General features: G+C 41.9%; 1 protein-coding gene across 2 annotated transcripts in view; it reads right to left on the reverse strand.

Moving 5' to 3' along the window:
* tns3 (tensin 3) overlaps positions 1-16133 on the reverse strand; it is a 32553-nt gene extending 16420 nt beyond the window's left edge. For both annotated transcript variants that reach the window (XM_022757981.1, XM_022757980.1), the window contains exons 1-12: positions 15779-16133; positions 8208-8376; positions 7890-7940; positions 7501-7623; positions 7096-7160; positions 5817-5900; positions 5049-5161; positions 4498-4558; positions 4223-4298; positions 3997-4126; positions 3664-3729; positions 2548-2649 (exon numbers count right to left, since the gene is read on the reverse strand). In XM_022757981.1, the coding sequence (XP_022613702.1) occupies positions 2548-2649; positions 3664-3729; positions 3997-4126; positions 4223-4298; positions 4498-4558; positions 5049-5161; positions 5817-5900; positions 7096-7160; positions 7501-7623; positions 7890-7940; positions 8208-8357 (1021 nt within the window). In that variant the 5' untranslated portion in view covers positions 8358-8376; positions 15779-16133. The remainder of the gene's footprint in view (positions 1-2547; positions 2650-3663; positions 3730-3996; positions 4127-4222; positions 4299-4497; positions 4559-5048; positions 5162-5816; positions 5901-7095; positions 7161-7500; positions 7624-7889; positions 7941-8207; positions 8377-15778) is intronic.
* Between the last annotated feature and the right edge of the window lie 96 nt (positions 16134-16229).

A 16229-nucleotide genomic window follows, 5' to 3' on the forward strand; every position in this document is an offset into this window, starting at 1 on the left:
GAGTTCATCATTGAGAATTTTGCCTCTGCTCCGATACAAAGAAGGTGAATCGTGTTTTATTAGTGCTGCTCAAAACATGGAAAAACTACAATAAAAAACATCAACAGAAACAATTATTACTAAAAACAATATCCTGGTTACTATGAAGAATCCACAGACTTTGCTGTAATCAGTTTTTGGCAACTCTTTTAAATTGATATTCAAGTGGGTATGGGTGGGTATGGGCAACTCAACAACTTGTACGTGGTGGATCTCTGAATGACATGTGATGTGTTACGTCTTACAGACACATACTGTACATAGCGTCAGTATTTTCAAGGCGTTCACATCATCGTCTAATGGTTATGTTCAGATGCTCCATACAGTTTACTTAATTAACAATTTCAGTTCAGTCGTTGTAGGTTGGAGTGTTGTGTTGGTGGATGCAGCCATTTCCATGTTATAGCTGTCCTGCCAAAAGGCCAAAATTATATTCATCCCATTTATCTGGGATTTTGTCCAGGTATATGATGCGATGAAAGAATATCTATTGCGAATGTTATCATTATCTCTTCAATCACCTCTTGCAAATATTGAAAAATTAAAGGACAAGCCCAGAAAATACGACAACAATCTTGATTTTTTTTTTCAACCAAATGGCCCCTAGCATTAGTTTTGTCCCTGAGAGACATTAATAAATTAAAAAATTTGAACTTTGTGATCACTAAATATCAGATTATGTTTTCTCATGGAACTGCATCCTACCACAGAAATAATTTCCATAAGGATTAGAGATTGAAAGCAAGGTCTGTGGATTATTCAGACTGACGGGGACACTGGCTCTGGAAAGAAATGTTGCTGTTGAATTTGTAAATTGTAATTTTTGAATGCTTTGAGCCCAGCAAACAATATCCCATTCACCTCCATTATATTGGTGTGGCAGCAGAAGTCTCAAACATCGCAAAAATTCTGTGAATAAAGCCACGACAATCTGGATATTTGAATACTACTAGTACTTCCTTTTGTAATTTGGATGAACCAACCCTTTAAAGAGTCAGTGGATATGAGTTATCGAGGGGCTACAAACATTTCTTGTTACCACTTACGCATGAGCCAAACCATACATAAATTTCAACTACTCATTTCTGCAAGCAGCTGCTGGCCAAGCCACTCAAAGCCAATGACCTGCTATGACCGTAAACTCAAGTAAACAACCTTTCTGGAAAAACAATCTTTTAAAATTCAGCGCTTAATTCACACATGGAGATAAACACACACTCCCAATGGTGATTGGTGATTGAAAAGCCATTGAAGTAAATTAGGTTTTCTTTTCACAACCTTAGCACTACGGTGGCAAAGGTTTTTTTAGACTTCCTCCTCCTGAGCAGCCTCTGAGTGACAGCCTTTCAGAGGCAAACTGGGCCTGCCACAGGACTGGTGGTAAGTAGATGTAGAATTCCAACAAAGCTCCCAGTCTTCCCTCTCAGATGTAGTGTTTACATGAGAAAAACAAGGCTGTAAATATCCCACATGAATGCTTTGGAATAAAGGCAAGAGAAAATATTGCTTCTTTGTTGATGTCTTTGCTGTGCTTTGATGAATTCTTCAATTTGAGTGGTTGCTCTTTAATTGAATTCCCAGAGGTGTTGCATAAAATTCTATATGGATGTGTTGGGATATTTTAAATGAAAAAAGAAAAAGGCAGCTCATTTTCATCAAGCTGCTTATAAAAGCTCTCAATGAACACTGGGAAAGGGTGGATATGTGTTTTAATGCCACCACCACGTCGCTCTATTCTGGGAGGTTGTTGTGAATTCTGTGGTTGAGTGGAGAGCAACAACCGCAGCTAGGACGGGACGCCCCGACAGGGTGGCTCTGAGTGTGAGAGTGTGTGCGTGTGTGCGTGTGTGTGTGTGTGTGTGGGATGGTTAAAGCATGCCTATTCATTTGATGAAACAACAAAATAGAAATCTCTTGAGAACTAGCTGCTCTTCCTTTGAAAACAGCACTCACTCCTTACAACAACACTCCTCCTCCCTATCCCTCACACAGAAACAACACTGCTTGTCATACCAATCATACTGCAACCGTAAGACTTTCTTACACTGAGATAAATTTTCGCCTCCATTTCTTTTCCTCACCATAATAAAAACGCAGGCAGGTTCTGTGGAAACAAGACTTTACATCCCACTCATGAGCAATAACTCATGCTACCAATGACTGCAACATAAACCAAGCCAGTGGTGACCGGTTGTGCATGTTAATGTAATCACACTGCAGTCCCTCAATAACATGGGGCACAGGACCTGTCATGCTGTGTTAATTCCCTGAGAGAAAAAGAGAGTTTGTGCTTACGTGTTTGTGGAAGTGAGAAACAGAGAGAATGCACTGAATAGCAGAAAAGTAACAATAGTAATTTAATCCCATAATAACACCCTCTACATTCCTTTTCCATTCATTAAACAGCCACTGATTTTTTCGCTCAGATAGCATCTGATTCAGACTCTGGCACTGTTATAACAAAATATTGTGAGTCATGTGGTGACTAATGCAGCGTAGCAACAGTACCTTCACCATCACAGATGTTCTGGTAGGAGTCCCAGCGGGTTAGAGGATCTGCTGTGTTGTAGTCCACAATAACATCTGTCCCATTTTGCCACCTGTCGGCACCTGGACCCAAAAATAACATTATTGTAGATACTGTATGTAGCTGTTTTTTTTAACTACATTTTTACTACTACATTTTACTGCATTTCCAGTTTAAAAGCCTCAAAATGAAGTTAGACAGTCAGGAAAATATGTTTATTCACTTTCTTACCAAGAGTTAAAGAGTTATATGAGAAGATTGACATCACTCTCATGTCTGTATGCGAAATATCAAACTACAGCCAACAGGCGGTTAGCTTAGCTTAGCAGAGGGAGTAGAAGCTTGGTTTAGTTATTTTAACATTTCAATTTTTGTAAGGAATCAACAAACCAGATATAATGTGTTGACTAATGAGCGTTAGAGGTAGTGGAAAACAGTTTTTACCAAACGACAGCCAGGGTAGCTGCTTATCCTACTTTCATTCGTTTTGCGAGGCTAAGCTAATTGTGTCCTGGCTGTAGATTCATATAGCATACAGACATATGTAAGTGATATATCCACCTTGTCATCTTACTCTCTGTGATAAAGCAAATAAGTGAATCAGCATATCATGGGTTAATAACAACAAATAAAATCCCAAGGTTTTACTGTGAGCCCTGAAGATGTAGATTGAAATCATATCTATGTCATTTTTCTGAGGAACAACATTGACTGGAAATATCACATTTTTGATCAAAAAGGCGACACAAACCAGTCTTACCCTAGGACAAATCTTTCATCATGTTACTGTGACATAAAATGTTGTCATATTTTAGAAAGGTGTTTAACATACACACACACAGACCCATACAACATAGTTTCATTCCTGTGGGGATCTGGGGCAGCACATGCTGTGCTTCTTTACCTCTCTGTCAGCACACACTTCACACTACATTTCCCCTCTGCAGCATTCCACATCCCTTCTCACCAGGGGGCAGAGGGGGAGGAACAGAGCACAGGACGGCACAAAGGGAAAAATAGAGAAAGCACTGTGTCCGCTTTTCCAACTAAGTCTCCCTGTAGCAACTTTTGAAAAAGATGAAGAGTTAGGAATCTACCTGGGATTCTCTCCGGTCCCTCGGAGAACACCAGTTCCACTTTACCATAATCGGGAAATCTGGGATCTGGAATATAAACACAAAGGAATGCCGTTGCCATGCAGAAATGGAAAGATGAATGGTGTTGTCTGTGAGTAGGATTCTCTCAGTACACGTAACATGTTTAGGAAAACAAGATTATTGGTCTCAAAGTGCCAAGTCTAAATTAAGTCCAGACTGAGCCCTGCAGATGCTGCGTGGAGCAGGGGAGTCGCTGTAAACTAGTGGCGGCACGTTGAGACCTGTTCTCAGGTTGTTGTTTTTTTTTTTTTTTTGTTTTTTTTTAAAGTCTACCTTTGCTGGCAGCCTCCATGTCTTCTTTTTCAAACATCAGGTTGTAGCCCTGCACTGCTCCCGTGTGGAACTGCAGCCGGAAAATAACTTCACGCTCTGAAGTGAGGTCACTTTTGTGATAGCATTTAATCTACAAAAAAAAAAAAAAACCCACAAAAACATTGTGATTACTTCAATGGGAACTGATGTCAGAATCTCTGAGAAAGCATCTTGTTTCTTTCCCTACCATGATGTCCCCTTTTAGAAGCTGGGCAGGCTCCAGGGTGATGCATACCCGGTCTCTGTGGCCTGGACCAATGTGACTGTAACAAAAACAACAGAGGAGTCGGTCAGTGTGAGCCAGAGTTTGGAAGCAATCACAGATATTTACAGAAAGCAGTAACTCACAATTAAAATCACCATTAAACGAAGTTAAACGGAAAATTGCTTTGAAGTATTCCAGCATTCTTTGAAGTAAACAATAATGTTCAAATTACTGTACCACAAGTGTAAACTACTTACTAGATTCCAGATGAATACACTGCTTGCATTCCCTGGTAAACCTTGATGTATGGACGACAAACTGAAAAAAAAAACAACAAAATAAATGAAATTCTCAAAAAATGTTTGTTACAAGTGCATCGAGAGCATGGCCTCAAGAGTAGCTGCTCAGATTGTTTTGCTCACAGCTAACGTGTGATAAGCTATTGTTGTGAGAAAGGGATTTCAGCCCCACGATGTGACGAAAACCTCTGTTGTTTCAGTGAAAATTAGCGAAAACAGCAATTTACATGCAAACATGGGTGTGAATCCCCATGAGTTTACTGGGAACCCATAAACACGCTCTTCTCCTCATTTATGTTTATACAAGTGCCTCTATCTGCCTGAGCATGCACGTGTGTGTGTATTGGAAAAAGAGAAAGATATAAAATAAAGATAAGTCTCCATCTTGTTTACGGCTCCAACTCTGATGTGGTTATGTCTGGATTCTTTTATGCTGTCGCGGCAGAAGCGACTGCATTTTCATCAGGAGCTGCAGCTGTGTGTAGTGGTAAACAATATACAACAATAACCTCCAGTGGCGTCGAAGTTTGGTATCCCATGAAGGATGACACAGTGCAGGAACAAGGGGGAGGCGTTGATCTTCATGGATCCACTTAACAGACTGTTGAGGATCCAAACATACCTGACATGAAAGCATAGAGACCGGTCAAAATCAATCAGAGGCCAAGGTATCTTGTCTTTTATTCACAAGAATGGGTTGAGATCCACAAATGCTGGATCCTACTTTCCATAATGTAATTTGATACTGCTTTTCTCATTAAATCCTCCCTAACAGGTAGATGTCCATGACTTTCAAACTCCACAAGGCCAGTTAAGGCCATTATTTTGGTTTTTGTACTTAGGCACTCAGGTATCATATTGGGATTAATATAGATTTTTTTTTTTTTTCTTCATCTGCCCCTGTTGTCACTGATGAAGGTTTTTTTTTTCAGATAAACACAGCAGCTAGAAGAGATTAGAACAAAACAAACAGAAGACACCAGTTCAGTTTAAGAGTCATCAGTGTGAGCGATGATGATTCATAGTGATACAGAAGATTAGGATTACATCGCGTTTCCATGGGATCCCATTCTCATTACAATGAGCATCAATGACAAGGCTTCTCAGTGACAAAACAGACAAACAGCACCAGGACACCCAAAGTGTTGTATTGAATCAGGTGTGTCTGGGACATGAATGTGTTTGGATGAGGACGTGGGTCAACAAAGCACCAGCAACAACACATGGTTAGACGCATGTTGCTATGCAGAAGGGCGTGCTTATGTTTTGGGTCTTACCGTTTCTGCGAAGGTGTCATCAGAGCTGAGACCTTATCATCGTAGTATTTCCTCATGGCGAAGCGGTCCAACGCCTGATCAGCACTTTGAGGGAGACAGGGAGATACATTAAACACTTTAGGCAATTATGACTCGAGAGAGATTACACTCTGCTGCTCTATAATTGAATGGTGTTAACCCTGACTTCAATTAGGACAACACACACACACACACACGCACACACATGCATGCACGCACACGCGCACACACACGCACACACACACGCACACACACGCGCGCACACACACACACACACACACACACACACACATGCATAATTGACAAGAGTGAAAGTAACCAGAGAGACAGGGGATTCCAGCAGAGAGGAAGAGAATGCCAGCCTTAAGTAAACACGGAGGGGGAGAGGAGGACAGAGAGAGGCCAGAGTGTGTGCACAGCTCGGCTGTTCAGACAGACCTAAAACCAACAGGCGCTGGAGCCTTTTCACCACAGCTCTGTTTCTCTCTCGTTGTCCCTCTCCCTCTGCCCCCCGCCCCCAACCCTCCCTGAATCTATTCTATTGTAAATCTGCCTCATTGTTTTCCTATCTCTTCCTCTACTCCTCTTTTTGCCCTCTGTCTTTCACGTTCACCTTTACCGACCCGTTCTCCCTCATCGGGATACAATCACCAAGGGAAGTAGAGATTGGCTAAATCGAAGCCTGATGCGTGCTAATGCTACAATGTCTGCTGCTGTGCAGAGAGGATCTGCACAGCAGCATAACACCAGGCCATCTCTCCAAATGTTTGCAGCATTTCTTGACTTCAGGGCTCAGTAAAGCACCAGCCTCTGAGAATTTGTTTGACTGACAATGGTTAGAAAATGGGTTGGAATGGGTTTTCTTCACGATGAATAGATTTCATGAAACTGACACTGTGGCCAGAAGCTATTACAGTAACTAACATGTTTCCAAGTTGATTCATGCAATTCAATATGGGGTGATTCATGGCTTAAATTGTGTGGTTTTCCTTTTTACTTTGAATGAGGCGGCTTTTTCTCTGACTCACTTTCTGATTCACCTTGACCCCAAGTCAAAAGAGGTAAATAAATCAGCTGTGGTTAAGTGATGACTTTGCTTGTGGTCTACAAAATGAGTCTTCAAGGAGTGCCGCAGTGTGCTGTTGTTATCGTTTGCTGCCAGCAGTGAGTGCGTGCGCACACACATTATGATGAATCCTAACCTCAGTGCAAACATTTGTAGAAACATACCATCAAAAATGTGAGACATGGCGGTGGTTACCTGGCCGACACATCGGTGAAATGCACAAAAGATGAAATGACAACACCGATTCGACCCTTGCCGCCCTAAGGAAACAAGAGAGGACAGGAGATGATTCACTACACATTCTGCACTCGTGGTTTTACTCTGTTTCCAATGCCCCAAAATTACTATGAATGATGGGATCCCACATAAACACACTATTTTCTGTCGAAGTTAGAACAGTTTTCATTTTTTCACAAAAGAGAGAGAGAGAGAGGAATCTGACTTTATTTTTAAAACAAAAACTGTCCTTTCATGTTATAGAGGAATATTTAGGATTTGGGGTCAGGTTTCCAGAGGCACATACAACAAAAAAGTAGTAGAAGTAAGTAAGTAAGTAAATGCTAAATTGTTAATGATACAACACGACCTGTAGATGCTCACCCTGCAGTGTATAACCACCACATGTAGAGGGTCAGCATTGAGCCAGCTCTCCATGGCCTTGCAGATGGTGCAGATCTTATCCAGAGGTGGAGCGTGCATGTCCGGCCAGCCTGTATCCAGGGTCTGAAAACACATCATACACTGTGAACAGATATCATATTTTTCTGCACAGCTTCATCCTCTGTCCCTATGCATTACCAATCAATATTATGGTGTTTACTTTTGCCTGGTCAGACACAGCTGATCACAAGAGGATGAGCGAGATCTACTTTGCCACTGGAAAACTATTGTGTTTTGTTCTTTCCCAGACTGATATATATGCATATTGATATACTTGTCCTGATAGGATTTCATTAACTTTAATGCAGATGATTGTCACTTAAACTTACCTTGGGGTTCATTTTAGAGAGATCATGTCTTCTCTCCGAGAGGTTAATAATCTAAAAGAAGAAGTACAAAAAAGCCTATGATTTAAAATGTCATTTAAAAAAAAAAAATAGATGATGGCATATGACACTTGTGTTTTAACGACTTACTGTTACATCATCATGATTAAAAGATGAGCTAACCACTCTGGGATCAATACTTTTATGTCAATATTCCATGAAAGCCCATCAGCTCAGACATCAATACTGTTTTGCACTTTGACACTTGGCTGCGGCACATTTCAAGGTGAGACAGCGAGCAGCACATGAACCAGCACTGACCAGGTAATTATCTGCATGCTTGGACTTGAGCATTCGCGTGACATCCTTCAGGTTGTGTGAGTAGATCTCCTCTGAGCATCCCCGGGGGAAGGACACGGCAATGATACGTTCTGTGATATACGTGAGGTCGAGCTCATATCCCTCCTCCATCCCTGAATCTTGGGACTTCCTGTCAAAAAAACATGCCGAAAGCAGACATGCAACTGGATAAGGTTCTTCAGCTACCTCACACTGTAAAGTCACCCAGGCAGGTGACTTTACTCAAGTCAATATTTGATGGTCAAAGTCCTCAGCATTAGTCATTGTGCCCGGGTTTCCTGCAGATATCTTTACAGAATGACCTCAATTCCAGATTGAGATAGGGACAGAGGGTGTCTTGTTTGCACAGCAACAGTCAACAGTGTGTGTCACAAATACTGTACCAGTTGAAATGAAACAACAAATCAGGGGCTTTTTGACATGAGAGATGATTGTTGCTTATCTGTACTGCAAAGAGAGATAAAGTACAGTGGTATCCAAAGATTGGACACCAGCAATCTTGTTACTACACTCAGTCACTCGGAGCTACAATGACAAAGATGGAAAAAAAAAAAAAAAAAAAAACATTCAAAGAATTCCGGTTGAAACCAGTTGCTGTAAATCCCTGAGTGATGGCGTGTCCCTGTGACCTCATGGCCATAAATTCGCTGCGGTGGTGGTCTAGGAGAGAGCCTGCCCCGCCCCCCCCCCCCTAAACACAGCACCCCCACATTCACCGCACCACACCGCAGTTGTATGTACACCACACCACACACACCACACCCACACCCACACCCACACCCACACACATCCCTTACTCTCTTATCTAGTCATCTCTGTATGCTCTGTGTTGGTTGTTAGTAGTGTCGCTGTGAACACTAGTGCTGACATTATATTAGTTGACTTATCAACTTACAGCTGTTTACAGCTTTTATCATGTATTTCCAGCTTATTAACTGTGAGGATTACCGTTACTGCCGTTATATTCACAACTGAAAAATTTTTGTCTGTCAGTTCAAATCATTGCTGCAGAAGCGCCGTCTCTTCTCGGGTTTGATAGAACCTTGATGTGTTAGTTTCATTACGTTTTGATTGCTTTTTTTTATGGTTTTAGACAACTCTTGGGTTTGTCCTCATGGGCTTTTTAGGAATTAATTATACATCACTGTGTTAGAAATGCTATTCATTATTTGTATGTAATATGTAATTCATTGTTATTGCAGGCTTTAATGGCCAGGACACTTTGAAAAACGACTCAAAAATACCGTCCTGGTTAAATAGAGGTTAAATAATTAGATAAATTAAATAAAAATGCAGTTTTTGATTTATATGATTAAGGATGTGTTTGAGGATTTTCCACAGAAGTACTCCCAGGTACTTTCCAGTTATTACGAAGGTGGCGGAAGTTCATAGAAAACTAAACTTTTATAGCTTCAAGTAAGGACTCCCTTCTGTGTGCTGGTAGAATCGAATAAGCTATCTCCTTTAATTGAAGATGAGTCAAAACTTCCTACCCCCTTTGATGCAAAGGCTAAACACTGGCTGCAAGATAGCATTACCTAAAAGAGTGTGGATATATTAATGTTTGTTTTATTTTAACTTGTTGATATTTGCATTTTGGAACTATTGTTCCTGGAATAAGATGTTTTGATTGTTTATATGATTTTTCTTGAAAAATGGCTCAACAAATCGATTAATCAACTTATCATTTGAGCTCTTTTCTATCCCTGACAAAAATTTTATATAGAATATAACAATATAAATGTATTGTTATTGTCAAACCACACCAAAACCTACTTTCTGACTGATCCAGATTTAGTCACCAGGTCAACGACTAGGTCAAAAAAACAAAACAAAACATTGATTTATACATGTTCATGAATTCACACAAGCACATACTCTCCCCCAAACAGAAACACATTCCTAAAGTTTCCAAAGATATCACCATCCGTCTTGAATGACACCGATTGTTTGTTGTGATTAAACGATCCACAGTCAAGAATGTGTCCGTCAATTAAGTCTGCAATGACTGCAGGCTACTGCCCAACACTTTGAAGGGGGCCAGGGAGGGAGCCATAAACCAGGGACAGTGTAGCCACGGTTTAAACCAACCCTCAGAGTGGAATGAAAGAGGCCATGTGTATGAAGAGGTCATCACTCGGGGAAACGGGGCTGGGTGTTTTGTGAGTGTGTGTGTTGGTGGAGGTGGTGGGAGTGAGAGGAGAAAGAGGTCCTCAGGGATTGTTGGAACTAATGGCGGGGTTAGTCTATTTCCCCTGAGACTCTGAAGAAAAACTGTTGACTAATGGGAAATTAATGAACAGGTTGGCCAGTACTTAGGCTCTGTGTATCTCCAGGGCAGGGGTATGGCAAGAAGGCTTAGTAATGTTTTGGAAGTGTCAAAGCACTGTGCTAACTTGAGATGGGAAGGGTATCTAACCAACACTTAACCTCTATGTGACCCAGGGGTGTGAAAAATGCTACTAAATTAATTTGGTAAAACAATCATGAGTTTAAAATTTTTAACGATGTTAAAGAAATATTTTAACATTTTAAGAGATACCCTCATCTGCTTTCTCAGAGAGAATTAGATGAAAAGCTTGATACCACTCTTATGTCTGTAAGGTAAAAATAAAGCTTCTGCTAGTAGCCTGTTAGCTCAGCTTAGCATAAAGACTAGGAGCAGGGGGAAACTGCCTGTCCAAGGATAACAAGGGTAACAAAATCTGCCTACCAGAACTTCTAAAGCTCACGAATTAACAAGCTGTATCTTGTGTGTTTAATCCACACAAAAACAAAACCGTAAAAACGACACGTTGTGGCTTTACGGGGAGTTAGTTGCCAGACTATTTCATAGAAAGGCACAGTAACTTCCTACTTACTTGCTTATGCCAAGAAATAGTTTGGCACATAACTCCCCGTATGACCATGTGATATTGTTACTTTTTTCATTTTTGGACGTGTTGTCATGCTGGTAGGCCGATTTTGTTGCCAGGATAAATATTTCCCTCAGTTTCCAGTCATTACGCTAAGCTAAGGTAACCAGATGTAGTAGCTTCGTATTTAACAGACAGACATGACAGTGGTATGAATCATCTTGTCTATCTCTAAGCAAGAAAGCGAATAAGTGTATTACCCACAGTATTGAAGTATTCTTATAAATTATTGATTAAATAACCTATTTCAAGGTAACTAAATAAAGTAAAATAAAGCTTCAAGTCACTTCAATTAAAATCCATGAAGATCCACAAAAGTTGATAACATATTACACAACAGAATAAATCCTAAAACATCTAAATATGAACTTCAGGCCTATTAATTTCACATGAATCATTCATGCGCAGCGCTGCAGTAACCAACATCCTTTTCCTCCTAAGACCTCTCGCTTCTCCCACTCATCATTCAAGCCAACACGAGCGACTTGCCCCAGCACGCACTAAAGATAATTGGTCTTTAATTTGCACTGACTGCTTTTGTTCCTGGTTTGAGGCACAGCATTAGCTCACAAAGGCAGAATAAGCAGTGCCAAGGAACTCAAATCCCGAGCCCACCCATGGCACTGTGAGAGCGAGCCTGGTAGAGGAGTGGGGTAGGCAGAGAGATTCGGGAAAAAGGGGTTGCCAGGTCTGCTCTGTGCAAGCTGCAACAGGTTTACTAAGGTCAGGATGTTGGGGGATTAGGGTGTGTCTGGCTCCCCCAGCTCCACACTCTGCAGGTAAGAGCTTGACTAGGCTGCGTGGGTGCTGTCAGCCACGTTCTCACATGCATGACTAGCTCCAAATACCTTTCTCTCAATTGCCCTGAACAATGTTGAGAATAAATTCATCAAACGTTCTATTTATGAGTTTTAAAAAAGCGCAGGGACGGCAAGAGTAGGGAGGAATATTTAAGTGCTGGGATGAAGCCTGCTTCTATTTCAGGAGCCACACCCTTCACCTGGCCCACACGGTATGGAATCTTCCATTTTGTATGAGCAGGTGGACCACGAGATGAAAGAAGGCGGCATCATGTAATAGAACGTGAACTGCAGGGGGATCTGTCTCAAACTCCAGACATGAGTAAGTAAGTCATACCCTAAGGGTTAAATCACAGCCTGATCATGTGAACGGTGACCTCATACTCGCTGTTTTCATTTTTTGAGCCCACTGTAGTGACAACAGTTGCCAAAAACTTTGCACGCTTGTCTGTCACAAATAAGAAGTCTCTCCCACACCTCAGCTTGAGCCACAGAGACCGAATCCGTTTACGTGAAAGTTTGTTTGTATGTGATTACACCGGTTGCTACATGTCAACAGGCTCCCCCAGCTGTATCTTCCATCAGAGATCTCTGCGTGGTCATCACCATGCAGATCGCTTTTACATATTTGTACAAAGGAGTGAAAGAAGAAATGCAGGATAGAGAAATAACCATCCAGAAATTTTGGGCAGCAACTATTATTTCTTTCTATGATTGATTGATTCATTTTCAGTTCTTATTTTGATTATTAAAAAAACAAAACAATGACAAATTGCAATTACAAGTTGCCATCAAAGCCTAAAGTGATATGATTTTTTCTCAACAAGTACCCTGAAGCCCAGAAGAATCAAATTTTGCAATGTTATGAACTAGAAAACACTACATCCTTAAACCTGAGCAGCCGGAACACACATTCACCAAATAAGACCCTTAGATCTACCTCATCCATTAATTTATATTTAAATGGATAGGATGAAAATTAGTAAGCGATGCAAAGTGACCACACAGAACTAAAATCTCCACAAACATGGCCCTACACATATGAAAGCAATCACGGCATCCCTTCCCCCATTCACACTCTCAAATCAAACTGAATTGCTTCTCTTGGCTCAAACTTCTGGTTTATGATTGACATGTTGTGGCAACAGCCTCCATTTTGTGACAGCCTGAATATTTTTATAGGTCCATTAAAGTGAAATGATGTGTCTGAAATGAAAAATGGGTGCAGTGATATTCATCACTAATGGGAGAAAGAAAAAAAAAAAAAAAACACAACACTTTTCCGAATAGCACCAGACCTCCTGTTACACCTCGACGCAAACTTTGTCTAGTATACAGACTGCTGTGCTGCTACGGTTTACAGCTTCAATTCAATGTGAGGTGATAAAGCTTGTCCAACCCCAGCTTCTAGATGCTGGCTCTGTTCTGCACCAACGGAAAATAGCCCACCTACACATAAAGTACACTAGTGTCTCTTTGGGAGACTCTGGACACATTAATGATCTCCTAAACTGTTTGTCTGCAGACATGAGTAACACCTAAAGTGCCATAAATGCTTCAGGAAGTCTGGCTGCCTGTGAGGGTACTGCTGAAATGTTTCTTTTTCTTTCTTTTTTTTTTACTTTAAGCATTTGTATTAATTTAGCTACATTTCTTATTCCTATTACCTTAATTTCTTTGTTTGTCCAGCACATGAAAAGAACTATTCATGCCTGTTTACCACTCCATCAGATGAGAGGAGCTGCACAACCAGAACTGATTTGTTTCTTGCCCTTGTCCTCTGGCTGTAGCCCCCAGCTGGTATTTAGCGTTCACATCTAATAGCCATCTAATAACCTTGATACCATCAGCTTCCCTGTTCCAAACCGCCTTGTATTCATACTTGGCACGAGCGAACGCCTCATGCTGCTGGATAACATGTCCACAGTGACATAACAGGCTGGTTTAAGGGCCCAAAGAGGGACAAGGCCACAGTTTGTTCTGGCCTTTTCCTGTCAGGGGCTCTATGTGTTTACGCTGTGGCTTTGACACCCATTCACTGCTGAAGAACTGAAATAAACAAAACCATGAGAACTATTGAAAAAAAAAAAGCCACGGAATAAAGGAGCCGGGCATTTTTAGCAAGTTTATTTTGTAACCCTGGAACTATAACATGTATTTGTGCCACTATTTTGAAGGGAATAAAAATGACAGCCCTGGCTCTGAGCAAATCAGTGCACCCTTAAGGCTCCTAAAGTACTCCCTAATTACCGTTTTTTATCCCAAGGTCATAGTGGAATGCGTTCCAAAATGGATTACGTTCCCACTCTCGCTCTCTCATTCTCTACATCTCTTTTGCTTTCCCCTCTTTCTTGCCATTCTTGCCCCTTTATTACTTCCAGTCTCCCTCCTTCTCCAGGTTTCCTTCTCTCTCTTTAATGGCTTACACATGTCAGCCAAGTGGCCGTGGCACTGCTGTGACAAAGTGAAATGCCCCCAGTGCTCTGTCCCCATGCTGTTCCTCCCAGGGTTAGATCACAGTGTTCTGCTTACAGTACACAATCCCCAAGCTACTGCCAACCCACCTGTCCAAACCACACTATCAGGATCCCCGCTCATCAGTCGCTCTGCCAGCCCTTTGTAATTGCCGGCTGTTATCAGCAAGAGAAAATGGACACTTTCTGACGCACATTTCTTTCGCCTTGAGGGACAGATATTGTTCATACGACTTTGACCTCAAAATAGAACCGGCAACAAAAGATGTAATTGCCAGTACAAAAACGTTTCTCCTGTCTCTCTTGGTCTGTAATTAAAGCTAATCTCGAAGGAGTTTAGCCTGCAAAATGTGAGGAACAACCTGCATGGTTTATGCTGCTTGAAAGAAAGGTGCGCGACAGGGTGTACAGTACATGCAGGTGTGCGTCTGGTTTGCCAAGCAGGGGGAAAGGGAGGGAAGCGATATCCAGGTGAAGAAGGCTGTAGCTGCTGTGATGTAAGGACGCTTGTACATGTCATCAACAATGGCTGCCTGAGAAACATAGCCCTAAGGCCACAAATACCACGCAGCAGCTGTAGCTCAAAGAAGAAAGCCAGACTCTCTCGATCTGTTTGTCTCCATCATTTATCCATCAGCAGTTCAGTCCAAGCAGTCAGCAAAGGACAAAGTGGGCCTGTTTCTTTTGGCGCTCTATAGACTATTGGGTACAAGTCTTCCACAAGAATGGCCCCATATGTTTCACATTATAAAGGTCTCCAGTACACCGAGGCCCACAACAGCAAGGAACCCCAAATTATAGCTACTGCACAACACAATTCATTGAGAAAGACAAGAAGGCTAAAAAGAAAAAAAAGCTAAAATGACTCAGTCAGGCCAAGCTTCAGGGAGTTCAATTCAAAAGGCTTTCAATAATACTCTTTCACATTAAAAAGGGGAAAAAAACATCACAAGATCAGTGTTTGCTCAGTTTGAATGACTCCCTTCTCTGTCTTCAGAGTCCTGCTGAAAGAGCTGGTGCACACACACACACACACACACACACACACACACACACACACACACACACACACACACACACACACACACACACCCCTGGTTTTACTAGGGCTCAAAGCCAAAGTAAATACAGAGAGTGGTGCCTTGTTTTGCTGTTTTGAATAAATGAGCAAACTCAGTGAAATGTGACAGAGCAAAGGGCTAAAGAGAAGGAGGAGGAAAAAAGGTTGAAAGGTACTCTAGTGTGTGGAAGTCTAATCCTACGTTTAAGAAGTGACCAGCCCGACTTTTAAAACCCTCCCTGCTAATGATTGACCGTGGAAAAGTTCAGACACCGTGCCTTACCTTTTCAAACTGAGAGCGAGTACTTTGATTCTTCTTCTTTTTTCCCCCCCTCTGATTCCCTTTGTAAGTCAGAGCTGCTGAAAGAGAAAGAGTGGGGTAAAGTCCTGAGTCAAAGAGCCCTCAGCCCGTCATACAGGCTTAGAGCAGGCTGAGAGGCTCATTTCCCTCTGATGGAATGTGCTCTCTGTCTCAAGCCCGATCACAGGCGCTTCTGCGAGCTCACTTTGTCCCGGCTGGACCCAGTGCTCTCCTCGGGCCTTTTCTGTGGCTGACGGTGATAAAAAGAAAATTGGAAGCTTCAGCACGGTTCCTGAACTACTGCTGCTGCTGCTGCTGCTGCTGCTGCTGCCTGCTGTTCCTGCTCAGCCCCCCAACACACTTCCTCCAGTCCAAGCTGCCGCTGCAGCCGCCACAAGTCCTGGCACGGGATAGTCCTCCCACTGCGCCGCTA

The sequence above is a fragment of the Seriola dumerili genome, unplaced genomic scaffold, assembly GCF_002260705.1.
Source record: "Seriola dumerili isolate Sdu_G_001 unplaced genomic scaffold, Sdu_1.0 BDQW01000291.1, whole genome shotgun sequence".
Taxonomy (NCBI): domain Eukaryota; kingdom Metazoa; phylum Chordata; class Actinopteri; order Carangiformes; family Carangidae; genus Seriola; species Seriola dumerili.